Source organism: Bombyx mandarina, chromosome 08 (genome assembly GCF_030267445.1).
Source record: "Bombyx mandarina strain Sakado chromosome 08, ASM3026744v2".
Lineage (NCBI taxonomy): Eukaryota > Metazoa > Arthropoda > Insecta > Lepidoptera > Bombycidae > Bombyx > Bombyx mandarina.
This window is the reverse complement of record NC_143215.1, coordinates 6849647-6876164: the sequence shown is the minus strand read 5'-3', so window position 1 is coordinate 6876164 and position 26518 is coordinate 6849647. Positions and strand designations below refer to the sequence as shown.

The window sequence follows — 26518 nt, the reverse complement described above, 5'->3', positions numbered from 1 at the left end:
ACGTTTCGTAAAAGCTCGTGACCACGTCCAGTTAACGTTGGGAAATGACAGCTCCAACGAACCATCTTGGTGACCGTTTGACCGAATTCTTGTTGCCTTAGGATGCAAAATAATATTTATTTGCAAATGCATTTTTTTTTGATAAATGAGAACTATTTACGTAATCTAAAAACGCGTGGCGGTGAACGAATAACGATACCAAGGCTTTGAATGGTTTCATTCATGCAGATTAAATACACCGAGAGAGTAGTTACCTAAAAAAAACAGATCAACGTCATTTTCAGCATTGAAAGAATATTTTTATCTCGAAATGTTGTTAAGCTAATCAAAACATTTTGCTTTCCAAACAATCAATTAAAACCTCAACTATTTTTAAAACATTTCAAACAATTTAAAACAAATTTCAGTTGTGTTTGCAGCTAAATAAAAAAAACAGTTTATTCTCTATAGCGATACCATTCCAATGTTCCAAGTCGCAAAACAAATTTCACTTCTTAAATACGTATCCTTTTATTAAGCACATATTTGGAAAAATGGGGATATTTTTTAAATTACGCAGCGTAGAATACAACAAAGGTTAGGTTATTCCAATTTTTACGTTCGCTAAAATTATAATAAAATAATGTACTACTATTTTATTATTAATCTAGCCAAGAAATACGCAAGCAAAGCAACTGCGATCTACGCCTTTACCTACCTACTTAAATGCGTGCAACTCAGTACGCTTCCTAAGGTTGGATATTTCTTTTTATCTATAAGCAAATTGATTGATTTTGAACTACACTTTTGAGTTTTACAAATACTAAAGAACCATTGATGAATTTCTTCACTAATTTACGATATTCAGGAACTCCAAATTTAGTAGGTACGTATTTAACTATAGTACTTAGCACTAAAGCAAAGTAATGTCGTCTAATTAAATAAATAGCCCTGGTATGATTACAACAATATGATACGGTGGTGAAGTGAATGTCGACGGCACCGGTGCGTGAGATGTTCAAATCATTTAGCAATTGGTTTTGCAACGGTGATAATTAAAAGTCCCAAGAGCACTCAATATACACACGCACTTATTTATACGTTCTTCTAAGAAATCTAAAAATCTTCACATACATAATATATATACTTATCACTCTATTTATAATAATTGACATTCCCTTTAAACCCCCATTTACTCCCTTGTTTAAATAGTTAGTATAATTTTTATATACCATTAAAAAAACTATGGAAGTAAATGTTTTCGCTTCCTAATTTCAAATTGCAAATAATCATGTAGGGTGTTCGCTTACGGTATCAAAATAAACTTTAAAACCTCATAGGAGAAGTAAAAAAATAACAGCATAAGTCGATTTCCAGGCAAACGTATTTCAAAATCCGCTGAAAATTGGTATTTTGCAAAATATTTATTAAATGTTTGATAGTAACGCTGACACACCCAATCGTTGGTTTGTAGGTACATTACATATTTACAACCTGATAGGCGGCAACCGAGAAATATAATTCCAGTTTCTGGTGTAATGTCACTCGATGACTCGATGTTATGTCATTGATAATCGCATACGTAATAGACATTAAGAAAGATGATCTAAAACTAACATATTATTTTACTTCTGCATGACACATATTTTAACTATGAATATTATCTACCGTATTGGATAATTATAAAAATTTTATTAGAACGAAGTTCTTTAGGGCACGATGCGGAGGGGTACCCTAACCGGGAAAAAACGTCCGTAACGTAAGATTTTTATTTGTAATGTGTACAGTGTACGACAACTTTGTAATAACGTACAAAATATAACATATTTTTATTATATATTTTTAATAAATCATTGTGAATAAAATAAAGTTGATAACTTTGTAAAGCAGTTTTTTTTTTTTTTATCAATAAAAAAATCATAATAAAGAATGTATAATCGCATAATTATTTTCTTCATACCTCGAATAGAACTTAAAATTAATATTTTTATAATCACGAACTTTGTTCCTATCCGGTGTCCCACGACACCACACATCTTTTTTTAATAAATTTTGAATTGCTTTTTTTCCCTACCTATTCGCTGGTAACTATTCCAGCTACTCCCGGTTGGATAGGTGAGTTCAATTTACTAACACTAGCCCTAAGAAGAGCAGTGCTTCGCAGAATCTACCACCGCATCAGAATCGCGACCCACTGAGAAGATCCGGCGAGAAACTCAGTGGGCTAAACATATTTTTTAACGCAATACTTTTTATAGCTTACAGAAAGTGGAGCAAACCAAAAAAAAATCATCATCACCCCGTCTTCTCAGTGGGCTGTCTATGGGTTAGTTAACTCTTCGTCGTAATCGACGAGTTCGACGAGGACGGTGACCGTTGAATTGCATTACTGAACTCTACTTTAAAGAAACACCGAGCTAAAGCCAGTATATGTGCTTATACATAATAATACGGAGTTTTGCTTCACTTGTTAAATGTTTGTGAAAATGGAACCTTGTATTTAAATGATTATTTATTCCTTAGATGGGTGGACGAGCTCAGCCCTCCCGGTGCTATGTGGTTACCGGAGCCCATAGACATCAACAACGTTAAAGCCACCAGCCACCTTGAGACATGAGTTATAAGGTCTCAATTTTTAGAGTACAACGGCCGCCCCAACATGCAAACCGAAACGCTTTACTGCTTCTGGATGGACACTAGTTTAAATAAATACGACAGTCAAATTCTAAAGAACCTAAATAAATTTCTTATTTTTTTATCTACATCTAAAAGCAAAATATATCTAAACATTAGGAACCGATCAATCACAGTAATTAATTTAACATTAAGGTCTGATCTTATCAGAATCAAATAGAATATTAAAATGCTGTTTATCTATCTACATGTGCCTAGAGTTTAACGAGTAAATAATATTATTTTTAATAAAACAACGATCAAGGACTCTTCGAGTTGTTCGTGTAGTTAATTTTCAGTCAACCGACGATATGGATTGATCAAAAGGGATTGATCAAAATTTTGTTAAATTGCTTAAAAATTATTACTACCTTAAATTGTCAATTAAATTTATGTTTACTCGAGCCGAAGAAATAATAAAATCAAAAATACGTTTTTGTTTTATGTGACTGTTAATATTTTTGGAAAAATCGGTATTTCATTCCAAATTTTATATAGAGTGAAACAATTTATTTACTTTCCAGCTGAAGGACATGGTATTTACTTACTAATTAGGGCTAATCATTTTAATCTTCTTATTTGTTAGAAAAAAAACTATTATTTAATTAGTAACTTAAAATTACTAATAAAACATTTAATATCGCTTAGAATTCTCGAAAATAATTTAACATCGACATCGACAAATCATAAAAACTCGTCACGAACAATTTCTGAGACAATATTCACCTATACCTAACTGCACGAGTTATTCGCTAGATTATGGATGCTTTACATAAAACAAAACCCAGATTAGCACAAAAAAATCGCAATAACGTAAAGAGACGACGCAATTTGCAAATATTAAGGGCCAGTGTTAAGACGGTCGGCAAAGAATACTGCATGGAATCGTCCATTTGTGGACTCAAGCATCTGGTTGATGATAACACGCCCATTATCGAAAGGTAAGTGGAATACGTAACTTGCATCGGTGTGTAAGATTACTTATTGCAGATAAACTTGATGTGAACTTGTTTAGTTACATATTGGGCGCAGGCTTGTCGTAATTCAACTAAACGTATACTTGGATGGACTTGTGGTAAAATATGTTAGAGAGCGCTTATGCTTTAAGTAGGCACTGGTTATGTAATGTTGGTATTGGGTATTCTTTATGATGCAACTGATTAATTTATTATTCAGACACTTTAATAATTACTAGCTGACCAGGCAGGCTTCGTAGTGCCTCAATCGATAAATAAAAGACAGACGGGGGACACATCAAAGGAAAAGCAAAATTGTTATTTTTATTTAATTCCGCACATTATCATATTTATCTACACTTTTAAACCTTCTCTGGACCTTCACAAATAATTCAAGACCAAAATTAGCCAAATCGGTCCAGCCGTTCTCGAGTTTTAGCGAGACTAACGAACAGCAATTCATTTATATATATATATATAGATATAGAATATAGATAGATATAGATTATGGTTTGAATAAAAAAAGTAAAATGTAACAAACACAGTTGACATTATTTTCATGTTTTGTAATGATAGATATAGATTATGGTTTGAATAAAAAAAGTAAAATGTAACAAACACAGTTGACATTATTTTCATGTTTTGTAATGGTACTTTTGAATTTTATATCCAAAACAATTGTCCTTTCCAGATTTATTTGGGTTGTAATTCTGATTCTGGGTCTAGGGTGCTCAGTGTCTTTGGTGTGGATAACATTTTTAAAATACTACAGAGCGCCTTTAGTTACTACGCAGATGCCAGAAGGTATATCTGTCAGCAACATCATATTTCCAGCTGTTGGGATTTGTTCTAACAACAGAATTTCAAAGAGAGCAGTGACGGAATTGTCTAAACATTTGTACGTACTAATAACCTATTTTCAATCCATCCATCTATTCATCAGTTTTCAATCACATTCGACACCCAAGGCTGGATTAAAAAGCTCCGGAGGAACTAGAAGTGCTGGTTCTATATCATTTAAAATAAAATAAAAAAGGTATTTTTTTTCAAAGTGCACAGTCCTAATTTTTTAATTAGATCATTTTACTTATCACTATCAACGAGTTCGTTTTATCGATTGAAGTAGAATTAAAAGCTATGCAACTTTGAAATTGACAGATTAAAAGCAGAACGCAATAAAAAATATGATGAGGAGGAAATGATGCAATTATTGTTCGGGCTGGGTCAGCTTTATGACTACCAGACCTCGAACGACGGCAACATGTCACACTTGACGCTTCACGAAGTGTTAGGAGATTACGATGTGCACGAGTTAATGCAGAGTGTACGTATTAGTTTTTTTGTCAAATAATGAGATTTTATTTATTTTGTTTTATTTATTTCTACCGTGAAGCAGTAATGCGTTTCGGCTTGAAGGGCGGGGCAGCCGTTGTAACTATACTGAGACCTTAGAACTTATATTTCAAGGTGGGTGGCGCATTTACGTTGTAGATGTCTATGGGCTCCAGTAACCACTTAACACCAGGTGGGATGTGAGCTTGTCCACTGATCTAAGCAATAAAAAAAAATTACAATATCTCTTTATAAATTAGATTTAGCTTTTGTAGGAAAAAAATATCTGTTAATACTATGTATCTGTGATCATGAATTATTATTTATTGGTTAGACGAGTGGACAAGCTCACGGCCCACCTGGTGTTAAGTGGTTTCCAAATCCCACCTCGAGATACGAATTATAAGTTTCAGTTTTACAGTACAACCGCTATTCCACCCTTCAACCCAAAACAGCTTACTGCTTTACGCAGAAATAGGTAGGTGTAGGATGTGTTGTATCTTGTAAACTCATAAACACCTTTTACAACTGAAATATCAATATATTTTGTAACAATATCTTGTCGAAAGGTCAATATTAAGCGGAGTACAGCTATGTGAAAAAACAATATTCTAAACTCCCATCCCTGGGATGAATATCATGTCAATGTCAATGTCGAAAATTCATAACTCACGTAACTCACTGGTTTTAGTTAACACCTAGATGTGAAGATTTATTGCTCAGATGCGTTTGGAACACAGAACCAAAGAGCTGCCTCGATTTATTTGACTTTCGTCTTACAATAAACGGTTACTGCTGCACGTTCAACTACCTTCGGGTCTATGACAGCAAGTTTACTGAGTAAGACATTTATATTTAAATGAGATATATATTTTTGCTTGTATTTTTCAATTGAGTTCAAAGGATCTTAATCGTGACCTTAAAGCGTGTAATGAGTTTCCAAACGATTCTTTTCCACCTGATGGTTGTCTGGAAGAGATCGCTCTTAACGGTAAGACCGCCAATAGTACTTATTTTTTTTGTATTTAATGTTTCCCATTGTCTCTTTTGTTGGTGTACAATAAAGCTGTCCACCCCTGGCCACCTGTCCAGGTGAAACTGGAAAGGCCTCCAGGCCACCAGTAATCCTTCAACTATAAAAAAAAAACATGAATCTTACCAGTTACTAATCAGATAAAGTGGCGCCTACTACAAGTTATAACTAACGCCTGGTATAGGAAGATCCCAGCATCTAATATAATAATAATATGCTAATCAACTCGTAGTGGCTTGTTAATTCCTTATATTTACACATTATAATTTTATTTGCACTAACTAAAGATATTAAATCTTCACAGGTAATTATTAATATTCGTCTTATTAGTCTGAATATTGGTGCACATTTCAAATACTAATTAATAAATATGCTATAATAATTTCGAGTTACTAAAAATGTTTTTGGCGTATACTTATAAAACAACTTTGGTATAGTCTGGTTATACTTCAAAACCATTGAAACAGTCTGGAATTTTTACATTTAATGAATAAATTTATTAGTTCAAAGATAAAAAAAAAACAAATTGCTATTAAAAATCAATAAATTTTTTAACGAATACCAGCATATATGCTTAGAGTAATTATATTCTAATTACTATTGTAGGTTAATTATTCTAAGCATATAATAATATGTATATCAGCAGTATGTATATCAATTATCATTATTATCTGATAAATAAATGAATTATTATTATTCGAATAGGTCAGGAAGTTCAAATTAAAGTAAATCACGAATTCGTATATCATAAATGGGTAAAAAACAACCGTAATCTCTTTTCTCAACTCGCGGTTCAAAGTTCAATAACATCGATGGTTGCCTAAAATTGCAAAATTCGTTGCCACTACTCGAGCCGTTACCTAATGGTGCCGATGGTGTCAATTTCAATGTCAATTTCAGTTTCTTAAATTTAGAATACATTTCTTTTTTCTAGTAAAGACAGCTCGTCCCGCAGCATAGATATGTACAAATACGGTAATAAATCAACGTTTGATTTTGATACTGGATTAAAGATACTGTTGAGACTCAACGAAAGTGATGATTTTTACTACAACGTGCCGATGCAAGGGGCACAGGTCAGAAGCGTAATTAAACATAATCCATTCCCATCCAATAATCAGGTGCACAAGTACTTATTTAGTATATTTCTGACTTCATGAATTGGCAACATCTACACTAGTGTGTATACAGTACATATCTAGACTAGATGTCCCAATGTCATCATTACTTCTGTGTTTTCGAAAAATATTACGCCATTCAAGGTACATTGATAAGTACGTACCTAATGGACAATCAAACCCAGATAGTTGACAAAAGCACCGATTACGTAGGTAGTAGATGTAAAAAACTTAATTAGTACCGCACAGAAGCAATACCTTTAGAAAAAATGCTTAACTACTTTCAAGTAAACACTCAACAAAATATTAAAACTATACATAGATAGATTCATATATAACCGATTAAAAAGTAATAGGCAGTTGAGTCTTCAATTCTTTTTTTTTCAGTTACAATTTTCAGACGCGTACGATTTTCCTGATGGTCCAAGCGGAAGCTTTGCTATGCAGATAATTAGCTTCAGCGTACAGGTAACTGACTCTCATAAAATGTTTAAATTCAAATATTGCACAGCACGAGTTCAAACTTTACAAAACACGAGTGCTTCAATTCTCACTTGATAAGGCGTAAATACCGATAAAACGATACGATGAAACTTCTACTCTTTAGGACATTTTATACAAAATACAGAGCGGGCATTTATTTTTTTAATTGAATTTAAAAATTATTATTTGGCGGCTGTTTGCATGAGTGTACCAGGCTCACCACAAACCGGGAGGAGTGGCGATTGCTCGTGAAGCGCATAACATTTACTCACAGCAATGAAGCTGGATGACGACCACGACCGCTCTGACAAGAGTGATACGACATACGATTATTTTTTAATAAACATTAATAGTATTTAATAAAGTTACAAATTGAACGGCCATCTGCGAATGGGTCCAGCTAATTGATTCTCGCCGCTGTTGGACGCTACTATTTTGAACGCTAGCAGCAGCCAAAGCCAACGTACTTGTCGGACTCGTCGAAAAGCTCGACGTGATAAATTCATCAGCCCGCTGAGTTTCATGTTACTCACACATCAGTCATATCGCAAGGATGCTATTCCAATCCTACGATTGATTCGCGAAGCAGCCGCTGAAGCCCTTGTCCTCCCCCACAGTGAATCTGCAAAAGCTTTTGGCTCAACCAAAAACTTTGAGAGAATCCAAAAAATACTTTTTTTACTGTTCATGTTAAAATTTTTCTATGTTATGGGTATCGGAAACTTGCACGTACGATATAAGTACATCAAAATCCCAGATAGTATAAGGTATCTTTTCACCATTATTTTGACAGCCTGACGAAAACCCTTGTCATGAGACTAAGAGTCATGGTAACCATTATAATTATATTTTTCGACCAACAATGCGAACTATAAATTAGTTAACGTACAATACTTTTGTAAAACATCATCTATCTGCAGATGACCGTTATGGTTTCGGCGAGTTTCACAGAAGCCTCTCGAGACATCCAACACGTTTCATTGAATTTGAGAAGGTGTAGATTCTATGACGAATCGGACTATCTGCCTTTCTACACATACAGCGACTGTATGTTGAAATGCAGGATGTCCTTCTTACTGGACAAATGTAATTGTACACCCTTTAATATGCCAAAAATGGAAAATGCGAGGACTTGTGACCTGCGGGATATTCCTTGTCTTCAGATTTACTATGGTATGTACCTACTGTTAAAATGTATATTCTCTATATCTTTATATTTAAAACGAATTATATTAAAACGATTTGTATTGTATTGAACTATTTGTATTTGAAAATGCCTAGTATCAGATTTGGGTGTACGGATTGTTAGAATCCTCACATCATCCCATATCCCACATCCTTGTATACATGTTTCTTTGGCATCATTTTTTTAATCATTTTAACATTTCCTATAAATGAATTATCTATCTATATAAGGATATCTATTTAAGTTACCTTTTTTTTTTATAAAATTTACTGAATATATTCTGAAAATTTCAGCACAGTCTATCGCAGTTAGACCAGACGTAGAACCGATCTCGGAAGCTTTAGAATTGGATTTGGTTGGTGGAGGCATACCCTGCCCTATGTGCCTACCAACTTGCTCTAAGACCGCATATAGTTACGATTTTAACAACATTATCATTTATCCTGAATATCTCAACACAGTTCCAGACAACGATAGAGAAAATTGGTTGTAAGTAACTACTGATTTGAAAAACATTCTTTTTTTTAATTATTCCTATTTCATTTGTGTGATAACTTTCTAAAATAAGACAATGTACCTACGAGGCACAGTAATTATTACATATATATTTATTTATCGTCAATAAAAGGTGTACCAATGAAGTCCAAATTTAGCTATTTAATTTGAATATACAATCATTTACGTATTTCAAATGTCCTAAAAGCGCCACATTTAATATTTCCCTCATTCCTGAACGCCGCTTTTTCGATCTTAGATTTTGGGCTTCCGACCTTTTGTAACCAAAGCTTCATCTCTTCAACAGCAGTCGAGGGTCCTTGAAGTTGACCTATAACAGTTCCTTGCGCAGTATTCATTACCCATCCCTTAAGTCCAAGTTCTAATGCTTTCTTTTGCGTAAACTTCCTGAAGAATACTCCTTGCACTTTTCCAAAAACTTCGAAATCCGCCGTTACACTATTTACTTTGTTCACTGCCATCATAACTCAAACTTCTTGTGATTTTTTTTCAAACCTGTCAAAAATAACTAATTTGTTAATTTTGTCGTTGTTTGGGAAAAAAGCTGTTTGTTTATTAAACAATCACCATGGAGTTTCTAAGCATTGTAAGGTTGTAAAGATCAGCTTAGACATACATTGAATATTATTAAGGTCATTTGAAGACACAATTTTATTTATTTCTACCTGTAGATTGGGAACAGCGTTTATAATGTTCGTATTAAATAATACGGTATCATATCACATCGCTCGATCTTGTGAAGTTTAGACACCGAACGAAAAGTTATAACATTAAACATTTGGAGCAGTATTGTGACACACAAAGTTGCTTCTAAACTTCTAACGTCACAAGTTTCATAGCACCTGCGAATGCTGTTTCAGGCAAGGCGTGAATTTCACTGGAACTTCGATTGTTCACTTGAAATACGCAAGTGAAGTTGCCAACTGTTACGGACAGAATGTCATCATGAAATGGTTCGATCTAATCAGTAAGGTTTTGTTTGTGAAATATATCATGTATACTACATAATATGTATAATGTAGCATACGTATGACTAATTTTCGGCAAAAACAATAGTAGTAATTAGTAGCTTAGGAATACGGAGTAATAGTGAAAATTTTTCACAAAACTATATTTGCATACTTCATTACGGCATCTTTATTTACCTATTTATTTTATTACATATATAAATTTACAAAACGTGTAGATTCATTATCTTTGTAAGATTTTTTAACACACTAATATAGCAGAAGCGTCAGAGAACTAAAACGGCTTATGTACATATTGGTGTCGTAGTGATGCGAATATCCCGTATTTCAAGTCTGGAATGTTTTATGATGACCTACCAATTATAATAAGTAAATATGTGTTCACGAACGACTTCCACAATGCAGGTATAATATCTTCTGATAAAAATCAGATCCGCAAAATTTTAAGCTTGCTTGTTTACTGGTGGTGGCTACCTATATTTTAAGCCACCACGCGTGGTTTCTCTCAACCTTACGTGCGCCGCGCAGTGATGATTTGCAGTTTGAAGGGTGAGACATTCATTATACATTACAATTGAAATTCCGACCTCGGGGCTCAAGGTGGTTGGCAACATTCACATCTACGAGAGCTTCGCATACTACATAAGGCCAGTTGACGTGTGCCTCATCTGTTCATCTACATTCATAAAAAAACAAAACAACCATTGTTAAAATTTAATTTTTCGTTTTCATCTTTATACTCATATTTTTTTGATCAGGTAACATCGGCTCCACTTGCGGCTTTGTGACCGGCTTCAGTTTTGTTTCCGTGCTCGAGTTCATTTACTTTTTTACTGTGAAATTATTTCGTGAAATTGAAGCACGAAAACGACAAAACATTCGTATCGATACCTTTAATCATTCTAAAAATGAAAAGATTAATAAATATCCAAAGATATATTGGAATGAACTAACAGGATCCACGCCTCGATTACAACCCCAATTTCTGATGAACCCACGAGTAAAACGTTTGATGGAAAATTAGAGTCAATTATAGTAGAAATAAGATAACATTTTACTTGTAGATTTTATTTATAGAGCTTAACTTCTACTTATAATAATAATTTAGGTCATAGCGAGGTCCCCGTGAAGGCAGAAAAGAATTAATTGATATTTAGGGCTATATATTATCCCAGGGGAGTACCGCTATAAGGCATGTTGATATAAAAAGCCCCACTTAGCGAGTGCGTGCGCCAAGCCTCGTTCGCAAACTATGGAAAACATCTCTGTTAAGGCTTTAATAAACAAGAATTCCACTTGACCACGACTGCTCTGCCAAGAGTAACCGAGTATGATGATGACATAAGCATCTTTGTTCTATTAGTTGTATCAGTACACTGTTTGATGGCGAAAATATTGGAACAACACTTTAAGAAGATTACCATACAATTTAACGGATTATAATTAAACATGGTATAGTTGTTGTTGGCGCTCCAGAGAGGATTTATTTGTCGGAGTAGAATGAAAAGAAGATAGTAGCACAAGTAGTTATAAGTTTGTTCTGTATTAGCTTACTAGCGACCCACCTTCGCTTCGCTTCGGAAACATTAAAACATACACGAAACCAAAAAAAAAAATAAAAAAATAAATAAAAAAGTAGCCTATGTTCATCAGGGACAATGTCGGCTTCTAATGGAAAAATAATTTTTCAAATCGGTCCAGTAGTTTCGGAGCCTATTCGAAACAAACAAACAAACAAATCTTTCCTCTTTATAATATTAGTATAGATAGTCATAGCAGAGCGTGACCTGGTTTCGCTATTGTTAACAAACAAGAAAAAACAAATCTGCTTGCGATAGGCTATCGACGAATAATTTATCATTATAGCACAAATATATCAAGTTCCACTCTGGTTGTCACAAAATCCTACCTAATATCTGTTGATTTAATCTAAAGGATAATGTTGAATAAATGGAACACCTGTTCCGATCCCAGATAGATTATAATCTTGTAATTCAAAAATAATTGTTGTCTTTTGTGCACGAAATAAAGAATTGATGCTTGTAATTTTCGTTTCAATACCAGCAAGCTACCTCAGTTATATACATTCTTCACAGCACATTCAGATTATTACAGCGTGACATTTCGATGGTATCGAATTAAGCCACTACTTTAATTTGTACTTATCAAAATACTTATTTGAAAGAAACAAAATAAATTTCCAACATGAGTGCAAATGAATATCGCAAGAGGTATTTTGATATTTGGTGGAATGGTATAAAAAGTCTGCCACATACGACTTCAATACACGGGTTTAAGTTTATAGCTGATACTAAACGACACTGGGTAGAAAGGTAAAAACGCACGTGTATAATAAAAATAAATATTTATTAGCCACCACGTTTTCTCGGTAGATCGTTAAGATACGCGTACCTTAACGATCTACCGAAAAAACGTACCTATTAATTATTGTAAGTACATATTCACAAAATAAAATTATAATTCGTTTATTGTTTCAAGTCCGGTAATTAAATTTAAATTCGCCAAAATTTTATTTGATTTTATAATACATTCCCTACTAAAAATATATTTTCGTAACAAAGTGGAGGTACATTACTGGTGGTAGGACATCTTGTGAGTCCGCGCGGTTGGGTACCACCACCCTGCCTATTTCTGCCGTGAAGCAATAATGCGTTTCGGTTTGAAGGGTGGGGCAGCCGTTGTAACTTACTTGAGACCTTAGAACTTATATCTTAAGGTGGGTGGCGCATTTACGTTGTAGATGTCTATGGGCTCTAGTAACCACTTAACACCAGGTGGGCTGTGAGCTCGTACACCTATCTAAGCAATAAAAAAAAAAAGGTTGTAATATAAATTAGCTTAGAATATCCATCACAAGGCTTATAACTTTTTCATTTCTTCCTCAATAACACCTAAACATTATCACTAAATCCTAACATTTTAAAATGCCTAATAACATTAAGCGATGACAAAGTAATTTAACGGTGCCCGACGGTAAGTAAAAATGAATGACATTGCATTTTCAACTGAAGGAGCTGAAAGTTTCAGTATTATATCGCATAATTGTCACGATATAGAAGAGATAGAGTAAATTTAATGAAACAAATTGCCTTACAGGATCTTTTGGTTGGTATTCGTAGCACTCTCGTGGTATGCTTCGTCATTACTGATAGCGGCTCAGTATGACGCGTATCTAAACAACCCTATTTCATTTGTGGTGGAAACAACTTACAAAGATTGGAATACATATTTTCCTGCCGTCGCTGTGTGCGAAAACGACAATTCAAAACGTGCTGAAGAAATATCTGACAGGTGAATAAAGAAGAACAATTGGCATAAATTAGAGAATATGTGCGTGGGCTTTTTTTTATCAATGACTAGCAATCCAGCGATTCTCCCATTTGCTAAGTAATTACGATCAACACACCGGTAATGCCCAGAGTACAGAAAAGCCGTCGAGGATTCTTTTTAAGCCTTGTTTAATTATGAATACAGCAAAAGCCTTATGTTAAAGAAAGAAAAAAGTGTAAAAAATATGTAAACATGTGTGCAATTTCCAGTTATGCCTTTCTATGCTTCTTAAACTTTCAGTTTGTGGGGTCAAGAACATGATTTTAACATAGAGGAAGTTTTAAAGGAATGGGCATTTTTCAAAGGCGTCACATACTACACCTCCGAATTTTGTAATGTAGAAAACGGAGAAGTTTTACCGGAGTGCGTCGAATCTAATCTAACTTATTATGCCAATTTGGTAGGTTAACATAATAACATAAAATGTTTTTTTTTGTAATAATCATTGTTCAGGCCAGTGCCTTCAATAATTTTAGAGCAATACCAAAGATGCTAGCCTTCTAAGGCGCTAAGTATCACAGCTTAATAAGTTCATGTATTTCACTATCATTCACTACCCGCTCTTCAAGCTCGCTGTACATCTCCATTAAAATATATCAGAACAATATCAAGTGTTGGAGTTTTATTACCACGAGAAACTCCCTTATGTACCACAAGCCGGTACATAAATTGGTGGCCCATGAGGAGAACTATACAAGTTAAGGAAGAAATCACGGGACTCCCCTTGGTTGTCAAGAATATCGGAATCAAGGAGCCAACTTATCAGGACTTCAGGACAGGAGTGGTCAGTGGATCAGCTAAAGGTTCACGCCGGGAGCTGAGGTCTGCAAAAAGATAAGTGCCCTTTCCTTGCCAACGTACCCTCAATAAAATTATTAATTATTAAATTCCCGATTAAAAGCTTTCATTGCGTTTAGCAAGTATTATTATCATTATTTTGCTTTAAATTAATATATATTTTATCGAATTGCCTTGATTAGTGCACATTTTTTATTATTTTACATAAAAATAAAACGTGGAAAACTGGGTGTGTGTAACTAAACGGCTCAAGTTTTGGTTTTAGAATAAATCCGCCTTCTTCATTGTCAATTCGCTTTGTTCACGCCACTGCCTGTGCGTTATAGGTGCGATAGGATTGCGGCTTGAGCCTAGCGAGCTAGGTCTTACGTCATATTATCTCGACGCGGTCAGCGTGCGGCAGCTGCGACTGGTGCTGAGCGGAGCGACAAGCGGAGCAATACACCGTTTTGAGGAGCGTGAGATTTTATAACTTATTAATTAGTTTGTCATTATTTCCATGATGACTTCCACAAAGGGTGTCGATTTCTCAACGTTGGATGAGTTATACCGTAGACGTAGTTCTGTAAAAGGTCAAGTGACCAAATTTAAAAACTACTTAGTAAATCAAATCCAGAAACGTCAGTTGACTTCTATGGAGTTAACGGAGTTGAATTTAAAGCTACAAAAGTTTGAGACATTATCGGCACGCTTTGACGGCTTGCAGGAAGAGATTGAGGTTCTGAATCACAATAATTTATCTGAAGAACTAGAAGAGCGAGAGAATATTGAGCATGAGTTTATTTTAAATATTGCCACAGGTAAAAATATTATTGACAAATACAATAAGGCTGAGGATGATCAGAGACGGGAATCCATCATTCACGTGCCTCAGTGTTCTCACGATCATGATGTAGGTGTTAAGCTGCCTCAAATAAATATCGCGAAGTTTGATGGTGCGTATTTCCGCTGGCTTGAATTTCACGACACGTTTAAGAGTCTAATCCATGATAATAGTAAAATATCTCCTATTCAAAAATATCACTACTTAGTATCCTATTTAGAAGGGGCTGCTGCTAGAGTTATTTCCAATTTAGAAATATCATCTGATACATATGAGGAGGCTTGGAAGTTAATTTGCGACCGCTACAGCAACAAAAGGTTGTTGATGAATCACCATTTAAGCGCCTTGTTTAGTATCGAGCCTGCTACAAGTGAAACAGAGAAGTCACTTCGGTTTCTAGTGGATACAGTAACAAAAAACTTACGCGCCTTACGCAGTCTCGGTCAGCCGACAGACCAGTGGGATACACTAATAATTTTTATGATGTCGTCAAAATTGCACACTCAAACGTTAGCCAAGTGGGAAGAGTACGTAAGCACGGTTGATGGTCAGCCTACTTTAAATAACTTTTTCAAAACACTCACAGATCGTGCAGATGTTTTAGAATCTCTTAATCGTAACAATAACGGCAAAAATGCATCATCCACATCGCGCAGTTCTGATGATACTAACATGAATAAATATTATAACAATCGAAATAATAAATATTATAATATAAGCAGAAATAAACAAGAAAAATCAAATCAAACGAAAGCATTTATTAGTCTAAAAAATGATAAGCCAAAATCTAATTACATTTGCATCGTCTGCGGAATGAATCATAGGATTTATGACTGTTCCGTATTTAAAGATAAAAACATTGATGGGCGTTTAGCTGATGTTAAATTATACAAATTATGTAAAAATTGCTTAAGGCAAGGCCACCCCGAGCGCGAATGTCGTGTAGGTCCGTGTCGAATTTGTCAGAAAAAACATAATTCCCTATTGCATAACCCGGAGCAGTCGGTGGTCAACCACGCCTCCACGGAATGTTACAATCAGGACGAAATAACTGCCGTAAATTTGTCAAATCAAACGTGCACTGAAGTACTACTATCCACCGCCCTAATCGAGGTAGTGAATCCGAGAACAAAGGAAACACAAGTAGTACGTGCATTGCTAGACTGTGGCAGTCAGTCATCGTTTATAACTAAACGTTTACAACATAAACTATCACTCGATTCATGTCCCATAGACTCGCTCAAGGTAATTGGGATTGGCAATAATTGTTCAGATAGGGTTGTCGAAAAATGTGACGTTCAATTAAAGTCACGAAATACAGACTTCAATGTATTGTTGTTTTGTTATGTCTTAAATGAGATAACTAGTAATTTACCGAGATCATCGATCAATTTTAATAAATTAATAATACCTGACGACATCCAGTTGGCCGACCCAACCTTTTATAAGCCGGCGTCTGTTGACATGTTGATCGGCGCTGATATTTTTTGGGATGTTTTAGGCAACGAGCAAAAATGTCTTGGTCCTAGAATTCCTAAATTACGCAGTTCTAAATTAGGATGGTTGGTGTCCGGACCGGTAATGGACTCAATTACTGTTGCCAGTGCTGCTAACTGCAACCACGCCACGATGACGTCAGACGAAATACATAGCTCGCTAGAAAGGTTTTGGAAACTGGAAGAGGTTTCATTCGCCAAAACTGAATCCGAGAATGATGAATTTTGTGAAAGGCACTTTTTAGAAAATACTAAGAGACTGGAAGATGGCCGCTTTTGCGTTAAATTGCCCTTATCGTCTTCTCCAGACTGCTTAGGCGATACTTACGGGCTAGCCAAAAGACGATTGTTCAGTCTAGAAAAAAGGTTCAGGCGCAATCCTACATTAAGTTCAGAATACTCAAGTTTCATAAATGAGTACTCTGCACTCGGACATTTGTCTCAATCTACCATAACAAGGCCTGTCCCTTCCTACTTTCTCTGTCACCATGCTGTTCTAAAACAAGACAGCGAATCCACCAAGCTTCGCGTCGTGTTTAATGGCTCGGAGAAATCTTCATCAGGATATTCTCTAAATGATATCTCGATGGTGGGGCCTAACGTTCAAGACTCATTGTTTAGCATATTAATTCGAGCGCGTCATTTCAAATATATATTAACTGGCGATATCGAGAAAATGTATAGACAAGTTCAGGTAGATGAAACCGACCGAGATTTGCAGCTTATTGTATGGCGGGAAAATGAGTCTGAGCACATAAAAACGTTACGGTTAAACACTTTGACATACGGTACCGCGAGCGCAAGTTATCTGAGCACGCGCTGCTTAGTTCAATTAGGAGAGGAGCATGAAGATTCACTTATAAAAACTATAATAAAACATGATTTTTACGTCGACGACCTTATCACAGGGGCCGACGACGAACAGCAGTTAAGGTACATTCAGAGCGAAGTTACTCGTGCATTGAGAACCGGTTGTTTTAATCTCCGTAAATTCAAGAGTAACTCGAAAAACTTATTCGTGGACCCAGACGCAAATATTCAACAAAACTTATTGATAAGTGAATCGTCGAGCACTCTAGGCTTGGGATGGAGTCCGACAAATGATACATTTCATTTTCCTATAAAAAATACAAGTGAACCAAATGTTGTAACAAAGCGTTCAATTATGTCTAATGCATTCAAGATTTTTGACCCCTTGGGTTTATTAAGTCCTTTCATCATACAACCTAAAATGTTGCTGCAAAAATTGTGGAAACACAAACTGGATTGGGACCAGTCTGTTCCACTAGATATAAGTAATGAGTGGGAAAGATTTTACAAAGGCATGCTGTCTTTAAAAAATTTAGAAATCCCTAGACGAGTTTTGTGCGACTCGCCTACAAAAATAGAAATGCATGTATTCAGTGATGCATCTCCAAATGCATACGGAGCATGTATATACATGCGATCAATCGACGAACATGGTCTAGTCACTTGTAGATTACTAAATTCGAAGTCCAAGGTAGCACCGTTAAAGCCTACGACTGTACCTCGCTTAGAACTTTGCGCTGCTTTGCTCGCTGCCAAACTAAGTAGGTCAACATTGCAGTCACTTAGGTATGCGCCTGCACGCGTCGTGCACTGGTGTGATTCTAGTATAGTACTTGGGTGGATAAACAATAATTCAAATAAATTAAAGGTGTTTGTTGCTAATCGCGTTGCCGAAATAATACAACTCTCAGATAAATCATCATGGCGATATGTACCGACCGCAGTCAACCCTGCTGATGTAATTTCGCGGGGGGTGGATGCCCTTCAGTTACTACACATGCCATTATGGTGGAGTGGACCTAACTTCTTAACTAAAGACGAGTCAGAATGGCCTCTGCTAAACGAAAAAATTGATCATTTACCCGAGACAAAATCTAACACTGTTATCATAGACAAAGACATAATTAATTTTGAAAATTTCTCTAAATTTACAAGGCTTCAACGAGCAATTGCATACATAAAAAGATTTATACATAACTTAAAAAATAAAAATACTAAAATTACGGGTATCTTGACTGTTGACGAATTGAATTCGTCATTTCATTATCTTTGTACGGTGGCGCAGGGCGAATCTTTTGCCGTGGAACGCGATTGCTTACTTAAAAATAAACCAATACAAACTAAAAGTAAAATACTATCTCTGTCTCCATTTCTTGACGATATAGGATTAATAAGAGTTGGTGGACGTATTAGCAATTCAGATTATGCTTACGACAAAAAACACCCTATTTTGTTGCATGCGTCACATCATTTAACGAAATTAATATTTGAAAAAGAACATTTACGTAGCATGCATGCAGGAGCACAACTACTACTAGCGACCGTCCGTGAATACGTATGGCCAGTCAATGGTAGGTACTTAGCGCGGCGCACTGTAAACAAATGTGTGCGTTGTGTGCGTTTACGTGGTAATACACTATTGCCGAAGATGGGCGATTTGCCCCAGCAGCGCATCACACCTCAGTATCCATTTATGTCTGTAGGTATCGACATGGCAGGACCCTTTTATATACTCAATCGTAAAGGTCGAGGTAGCCGTCTAATTAAGTGCTATCTCTGCGTATTTGTATGTTTGCGTTACAAATGTATCCACTTAGAGGCCGTAAGCGATTTAAGTAAAAATGCGTTTATTATGACACTTCGCCGATTTATAGCTCGACGAGGAAAGCCAGTGGAAATATTCTGCGACAATGGTCGCAATTTTGTTGCTGCTGCGAAAGAAATAGGTGATTTTATTAAATCCGCTGCAGTACCTCTGTCTGATTTTGCTAGCCAGGAAGGCATTAAATTTAATTTCTCACCTGCTTACGCTCCTCACTTCGGTGGTATATGGGAAGCTGGCGTAAAGTCCGCTAAGCACCATTTGCGCCGCGTCGTGGGAAATAGTCATTTAACATTTGAAGAATTGTCAACCTTGTTTGCGCAAGTGGAGGCTGTACTAAACAGTCGTCCCTTATGCCCTCTTCCTGCCTGTCCTAAAGACCTACTTTCCCTTACCCCAGGGCACTTTCTCATCGGGAGACCGCTGAACGCAATGCCTTCTCCTGCTTTGGAAGACCGACCAGAAACATCTCTTCAACGATATGCGCGGATTGAGCGACTCCGCCAGCATTTTTGGAAAAGATGGCAAAGGGAATACATTGCTGAACTCCAACAGAGGACAAAATGGCGGACTAACTCTGGCAGACTGAAGATCGGCGATCTGGTTCTTTTACAAGAAGACAATGCTCCACCGCTATGTTGGCGTCTTGGACGAGTTGCTCGCCTTTTCCCTGGACCTGATGGAGTTTCAAGAGTTGCCGATATTACCACCACCAAGGGCTGTGTACGGAGACCGTTTACGAGGCTTTGTCCCCTTTTCATGGCTGATGAATCTGGCTGAAGAAGAAGGCTTGAAGAAACCTTTTTTGTATTTAGTTGTAACTTGTATTTAATTTTAAAATTTACCTTTGCTGGAGTATGTACTATTATCTAGCTTGAGCTTAGATTATTTACTCTATTTATTTACTTAAGTCATTGATTTTTTTCAAATTTAGTTCATTTGTTTTGTTGTACTTTGTTAAATTAAAGAGCATTTCATGTTCACTCCCGGGGCCGGAAGATGTTCAGGCCAGTGCCTTCAATAATTTTAGAGCAATACCAAAGATGCTAGCCTTCTAAGGCGCTAAGTATCACAGCTTAATAAGTTCATGTATTTCACTATCATTCACTACCCGCTCTTCAAGCTCGCTGTACATCTCCATTAAAATATATCAGAACAATATCAAGTGTTGGAGTTTTATTACCACGAGAAACTCCCTTATGTACCACAAGCCGGTACAATCATCTCATTTCCTATGTTATTAGATTTAATTGTGATGTTTAAGTCTTTCACTTGGAACTTCGCTGAAAATTATTTATTTCTCACATGAATGACACAAATCCATTCCTAAGTTCTTGACGAAGAAAATCTTTTGATAATATGCATGTCTCCGTAAATACGGTAATCGCCAATGGGACCATAATTTTGATATCTGAATTGCTCCTTCATTTTAATGGAAAGAGAAACGCAGAAAATTGGTCTAATAATGTTTTGGTAAAGAAAGTTTGGGGATTTTATTCAAGGATGTGTACCTAATAGTACCTACCAATATACTGCCTATGTTTTTTGTTATTTATCTTCTAGGTAAGAAGTACCTGTAAAGAAAGTTTATCAGATTGTTCTTGGAACGGCGAAGCTTTTGAGTGTTGTGATTATTTCCGACCTTTGGATACTGAACTAGGCACGTGTTACGCCATCAACTCTATTCAAGGAAGGTAATTGTAGGATATACTACCTATTTTTTCATGTTTCTTTTGTCTAATTACTTTGTATTTCTATAAATTAAATACTTGTATAAATAAATGGTATAGCAACCCTAACGCCTGCCGCGTCGACAGCCGCGTTTTTTTTTTTTTTTTTACGATTGTAACTTTACTGGTGGCCCGAAGGCCTTTCCAGTTTCACCAAGACAGGTGGGCGAGCAAAGGCTCAGCCAAGAGGGGTGGGATTTGCTAACAACTGCCCGAGCGCCTCCGAAGGAGACCTAACAACTCAAGAGCAATTGTTTCGCGAATGAATCTACTACCGGATCGGAATCGCGACCCGCTGAGAAGATCCGGCGAGAAACTCAGCGGGCTGATGCATGGGTTAGGTTGCACGTCGACCTCTTTGTCGAGTTCGACGAGTACGGTTACCGGGGTCCCTAAGCCTGCCCCTAGTATTAGAGCTGAAGGCATCTAATGCAAAGGTTATTGGATCTGATGGATCCGTAAGGACGTGTCTAGGGCGTCGACGGTGACTGGCTCCTGCATGATCAGGATTCGGGGAGTAGTCAGCGGCGGCAACGATAAGGCGATTATCATGACGCATAGCCTTATCGAAGTATCGTTCCGACGCTGACTTCATGTATTTCCGAATTGATTCGAGGTCCAGGTCGTCGTGTAGGTCAACGTTCCTCACGAACCACGGAGCCCCGACAGCTAACCTGCAAAAGCGGGATTGTAGGGATTGGAGGGTGTCTATGTGTGTGCGGGCCGCGTGAGCGAACACCACACTCGCGTAAGTCATGACGGGCCTTATGCAAGTTTTGTAAAGTGTCACCTTGTTCCGAAGGGACATTTTACTCCGCTTACAGATCATGGGGTAGAGTCTACCGAGAATAAACGCGGCACGGTCACGGACTGATTTTATATGCGGGCGGAATGTCATCGATGCATCCAGGGTAACGCCCAGGTACTTGACCTTCCTGGCCCAGGGTATGGGTTGTCTAAAGAGAGTAATCGGGGGTGTGAGATTCCTCCTCCTAATCCGGGAGGAAATCCGTGTGGAGCTTCCCCTCTGAAATAGCACCGCAGTACTTTTCGCTGGGTTGATGTCTATGCGCCATTTTCGGAACCACTGTCCTAGGGCTAGGGCTGCGCTCTGAAACTTCTTCGCGATTAGGGACTTATTTCTACTAGAATAGTAAACAGTCGTGTCGTCGGCGAATAAAGCTAAATGGGTCGGCGGCGACCGGGGAATATCGTTGACGAATAAGCTAAATAGGAGGGGTGAGAGGACAGAGCCTTGCGGGACTCCAGCTGTGAGAGGTCGTGGGGAGGAGCGGGTTCCTTCGACTCGATATCGAAAAGAGCGGTTCGACAAGAAGTCCCGTATGATGAGCACGAGACTATCCGGCACGCCCATGTTGAGTAGTTTGAAAATCAAACCATTGTGCCAGACTTTGTCGAACGCTTTTGCGACGTCGAAGAAGAGAGCTCCCGTGTATAACGGTTTTGGTCGATTAAGCCCCACAAGAATGTGCTCCGTGAGGCGGTGCACCTGTTGAACGCATGAGTGATTTGTACGGAATCCGAATTGTTCATCGATGAGAATGCCCTTGGATGAGACGAAGTCTCTGAGGCGTTTGTAGAGCAGACGCTCATACAGTTTGCCTAGAGACATGAGGAGGCTAATCGGGCGGTAGCTCGTCGGATGATTTTTTGGTTTACCGGGTTTATGTATGCCGATAACGTCCGCTTCTTTCCACACCGCGGGAAAGATACGGTTCGCCATAGCGGCATTGAAAATAGATGCCAACATCACGATGAGTTGGACGGGTAGAAGTTTAATAACGCGGTTAGATATACCGTCGGAACCGGGAGCCTTGCGAGGACGTAGGTCTTTGATCAAGTCTTTAACTTCTATCGGGGTGACGGGTGGTAACGCATCCGATGGTGGCAAGGAGGCTCTGCGTTCTACCTCACTGTCTACTAATTCTACATGAACAGGGTCCACGGATTGAGTGCTGGGCGTGCACTGGGTTTGCAATGTATCGGCCAGCAGCTCTGCTTTTTCGTCATCATCGAACGCCGCGAGTCGGCCTGAAGGGCCTACGAGGGGGGGCATAGTTACTACCGTATCCGATTTGAGAGTACGAGCTAAGCGGTAGTAAGACCTTTGGGAGGGCGCGAGTCCTTCTAAGAAATCAGACCATATGGCATCTCGGACTTCGGCGATGCGAGACTTTACGTCGCGTTGTAGGGCACGCATTCAAATACGATTTTCCGCGGAAGGATACCTGTCGTAGGCGCGTATCGAGGCGTTCTTAGCTCTAAGGAGCTCCCTAATATCGTCGGACAATTTGAAGCGGTGAAGGAAATCCTCCGCTACAACTTGTTTCGATGACCTATCTAATGTCGAGGTGATGTGTGACGTTAAGATGTCTATGGCTTCAGCGGTAGCCTGAGGAGACGGGATAGAGTCCGGGTTAAACGGGAGCGATGGTGGATCAGATTCAGCCAGGCTGATGCCCAGCGTGTGCCAATCCACCACAGTCCTCGTGACGGGAACGGAATCGGGAGCGCGACCGAGCTTCATAACGACGGGACGGTGGTCTGAATCTAACTCTGAAACTACTTCGATCGAGTGTAAGCGCAGAGTTACGTTTTTTAATAACGCTATGTCGAGTATATCCGGGCGATGCGCGATATTTAGCGGGTAGTGAGTCGGGGTTAGCGGAGCGACGATATCGAAGGCGAGATCATCGACTAACGCGTCAAGCCGCCTGCCATTCGGGGTTGTGGTGTGTGAGTTCCACCTGATGTGTTTACAATTTAGGTCGCCCGCCAGAATGACAGAGCTCCCCATACCGAGCAGCGCCTCGATATCACTGCTTAGAACGATCTTATCCGGTGGAAGATAAACGGACGCGATAACGATCGGCGCGTGTCCCGTCAGTGAGATTCGGCACACTGATGCTTCGATATTAGCGAGCGCGGGAGGATCGAGCGGGACGCAATGCAGGGCTCTTCTATAGTAAATGACGGTACCACCACCACGGGCAGAGAGCCTGTCGTTCCTGACCATGTTATAGTTCGCGATTTTAGGGTCACGGCGCGCGGGCTTAAGTAGGGTCTCCTGCACTAAAAAGATATCAATTTGATGGTCATGCAAAAAGTCAGAAACCTGATCACGTTGATTTGCGAGACCATAAGCGTTAAAAAATCCTATCGTTACGGATAGGGGCTTTATTCTACTTATATACGCCATTGATTACCGGCGGAGTGAGGGGAGGACGTACGTATTTAATGACGCGTATACGTCGGCGTATTCTTGCACAACGGCGATAAAGTGTTGTGCAGTGGAGGCAGCGCGAATGGCGTCGCCCAAAGCGTTAACGCGCTCAAAGTTGATCGACTGAAAGAAGTCGATCGCTAAAGCGAGATTGTCGGACGCGGTCGGAGGGCAAGTCGCGGGAGAGGGACGAGTCGCGGGGGCGGGACGAATCGCGGAGGAGGGAGTTGTAGCCGTGTTCGTGTACGGCAGCGGTTTTGCCCAGGCCGAGACACTGGGCACCGCCGCCGGAACGAACGCTGGCTTAGCCTGCGACGCAGAGGGTGCCGAGGCTTTGATGTCTGGGCCGGAAGCTCGGAGGCGGTTTTGGCGGGCGACGCGGCGATTTATTTTGGGGCTCGGGGGCAACCACGGTAATTCGCGGGGTGACACTGTGTTCGACACAGGACGCAGCTAGGCGGTTCCGTCGCGGTTTTTTGGTCGCGAGCGCAGAGGGCCGTGGCGTGATCGCCCAAACACTTAACACATCGGGGGCGCGCGTGACAGTTACGGGAAGAGTGCCCGTACAATTGACAGTTATGGCACTGGCTAGGAGTGCCTTTTTTATGGGGGGCTTCGATGGCGATACCGAAGAGCCTACAGACGGTCTGTGTGTTGAAGATTTTCTTACCCTCGGGGGTAGGCTGGAGGGTGACTAGAACCATATTATATGGCTCCCTACCGCGACCGGTGTGCATACGGTGCACAGAATTCACTGGAAAGCCCTGTTCTAACAGATCGGCCTTGACGAGCTCTACATCTAACTCTTTAGGGATTCCGCGTATTACAACGCGGAGTTCGCGCTCCTCCTGGAGCGTATAAGTATGGAAACTTATACGTTCCTTACGGAGGTAAGAAGAGAGGGCCCTATGGTCGTCGGGTGTTTGAACCTTAATTTGAATGCCGTTCGCGAGGTTACGGGCATTCGTGAAATTTATATTTTTGGCCTTAAGGGCCAGGCAAACTCGATCCCAAGCTGCCTTCTCCTGAAGGATAACCGGGGGAGGGGTCTGGGTTTTATTTTGTGCCACCGGACGCGGCGACGGAGTGGCACGGGCTGGGGGCGCAACGGGAGTCTAAGGGCGGGGGCGCGACGCGTTCACGGCTTTGCTAATTTTAGCGGCCGCGGGAGCTCGAGACTCCGCGGCACGCTTCTTACCCTTCTGTACCAGGGTGAATCCATCCGTCGATGAGGCGGGGGCGAGGTCGACCTCCATGTCCGAGTCAGAGTCGGAGCACGAGGAGGCGGGTGCAGGCGACCTACGAGCAAGTGTAGGTGTTTTAGAGGGCGCGACGGAGGCCGCGGATGATCGCTCAGCTGAAACGATGGTCACGGCGGACGACGCAGCAGCTTTTCTCGCCAGTATAGGCGACACGGGAGCGGCAGGCACGACAGAGGCTGCGGTGCTCAATGCAGAAGCTCTGCACGCAGGTACAGGCGACGCAGGAGCAGCGAGCGCGGCGGAGTCCTCGAGAGGGCTCGCAGTGTGATTGGCCTTGAAGGCCAGAAACTCTGAGGCGAGCTATGGGTGGCGAAGTCGGAGGAATTCCGCGAATACAGCGTCCATGATCGCTGAGTACCCAGGTGGGGCGGCCCCGGGTCTTGAAACACTCGCCTTGCGGCGAGGCCCCAACTTCTCGGACCTGAGCGGTTCTATTGAACACAGGTGGCAATGCGGCGCGATTACTACAGGACAAAGAAAAAGCACAACAAAACAGAAATTACAAAAAGAAACAAAACAAATAAATACTTGCAGGAAAACAATTTGTCGGCAAATGTTCCACGAACACAAAAATAACTAAAACAAAACAAATAAAAGCTTCCAGGAAACACACTTGGTCGGCAGATGTATCACAAACAAAGGCCGCGCGAACAATGGCCGGGCTAACAAAAGCCGGGCGAACAAAGACCGGGCGATCGAGTGGACGATGAGCACGTCCGCACGTGACGGGTGCCTCTATCGGAATGGCAGCCGCGTCTGATCGCGCGCCGCGACCAATCAGGGACTCTCGTTGTCGGTTCCCAGCGCGATTCAAAGAGTAGCGACCGAGGGGGCTTTCCTTTTGGCAAGCCGCGCGTGCGCCTTTACTGACGCCGACAGTTCACCCGCAACCACCGAAGCATACACACGAGAATACGTCCGCACCTCGCTCGCTACCA

At 39.5% G+C, this 26518-nt stretch overlaps 3 protein-coding genes and 1 long non-coding RNA gene across 4 annotated transcripts in view; 3 read left to right on the top strand and 1 right to left on the bottom strand.

Annotated features, from left to right (window-relative positions):
- The first annotated feature begins 4387 nt into the window (after window positions 1–4387).
- Window positions 4388–11791, top strand: LOC114252579 (sodium channel protein Nach). Its single transcript, XM_089729117.1, has 9 exons — window positions 4388–4506; window positions 4767–4932; window positions 5632–5780; window positions 6908–7049; window positions 7479–7559; window positions 8495–8747; window positions 9054–9249; window positions 10137–10243; window positions 11003–11791. Exons 1-9 carry the CDS (start codon window positions 4403–4405, stop codon window positions 11266–11268), a joined length of 1464 nt encoding a protein of 487 aa, XP_089585243.1. The 5' UTR covers window positions 4388–4402; the 3' UTR covers window positions 11269–11791.
- LOC114252580 (acylphosphatase-1) lies at window positions 9435–9755 on the bottom strand. The gene has a single exon (XM_028187112.2). It carries the CDS (start codon window positions 9738–9740, stop codon window positions 9435–9437), a length of 306 nt encoding a protein of 101 aa, XP_028042913.2. The 5' UTR covers window positions 9741–9755.
- A 64-nt stretch (window positions 11792–11855) lies between the features above and the next one.
- Window positions 11856–26518, top strand: part of LOC114252581 (sodium channel protein Nach) — a 19957-nt gene continuing 5294 nt past the window's right edge. Inside the window, exons 1-4 of the mRNA XM_089729118.1 lie at window positions 11856–12577; window positions 13362–13556; window positions 13836–13995; window positions 20908–21038. Coding sequence (XP_089585244.1) covers window positions 12450–12577; window positions 13362–13556; window positions 13836–13995; window positions 20908–21038 — 614 coding nt within the window. The 5' untranslated portion in view covers window positions 11856–12449. The remainder of the gene's footprint in view (window positions 12578–13361; window positions 13557–13835; window positions 13996–20907; window positions 21039–26518) is intronic.
- LOC149502521 (uncharacterized) lies at window positions 14040–20510 on the top strand. Its single transcript, XR_016323404.1, has 2 exons — window positions 14040–14851; window positions 19745–20510. It is a non-coding gene; the product is annotated as an uncharacterized LOC149502521 (long non-coding RNA).

Coding starts and splice junctions, on each gene's coding strand:
- LOC114252579 (XM_089729117.1), top strand. CDS start 4,403: ATGCCAGAAGGTATATCTGTCAGCAACATCATATTTCCAGCTGTTGGG. Junction 5,781..6,907: donor TATGACAGCAAGTTTACTGA/GTAAGACATTTA, acceptor TCTTTTTTCTAG/TAAAGACAGCTCGTCCCGCA. Junction 9,250..10,136: donor AACGATAGAGAAAATTGGTT/GTAAGTAACTAC, acceptor ATGCTGTTTCAG/GCAAGGCGTGAATTTCACTG.
- LOC114252580 (XM_028187112.2), bottom strand. CDS start 9,740: ATGATGGCAGTGAACAAAGTAAATAGTGTAACGGCGGATTTCGAAGTT.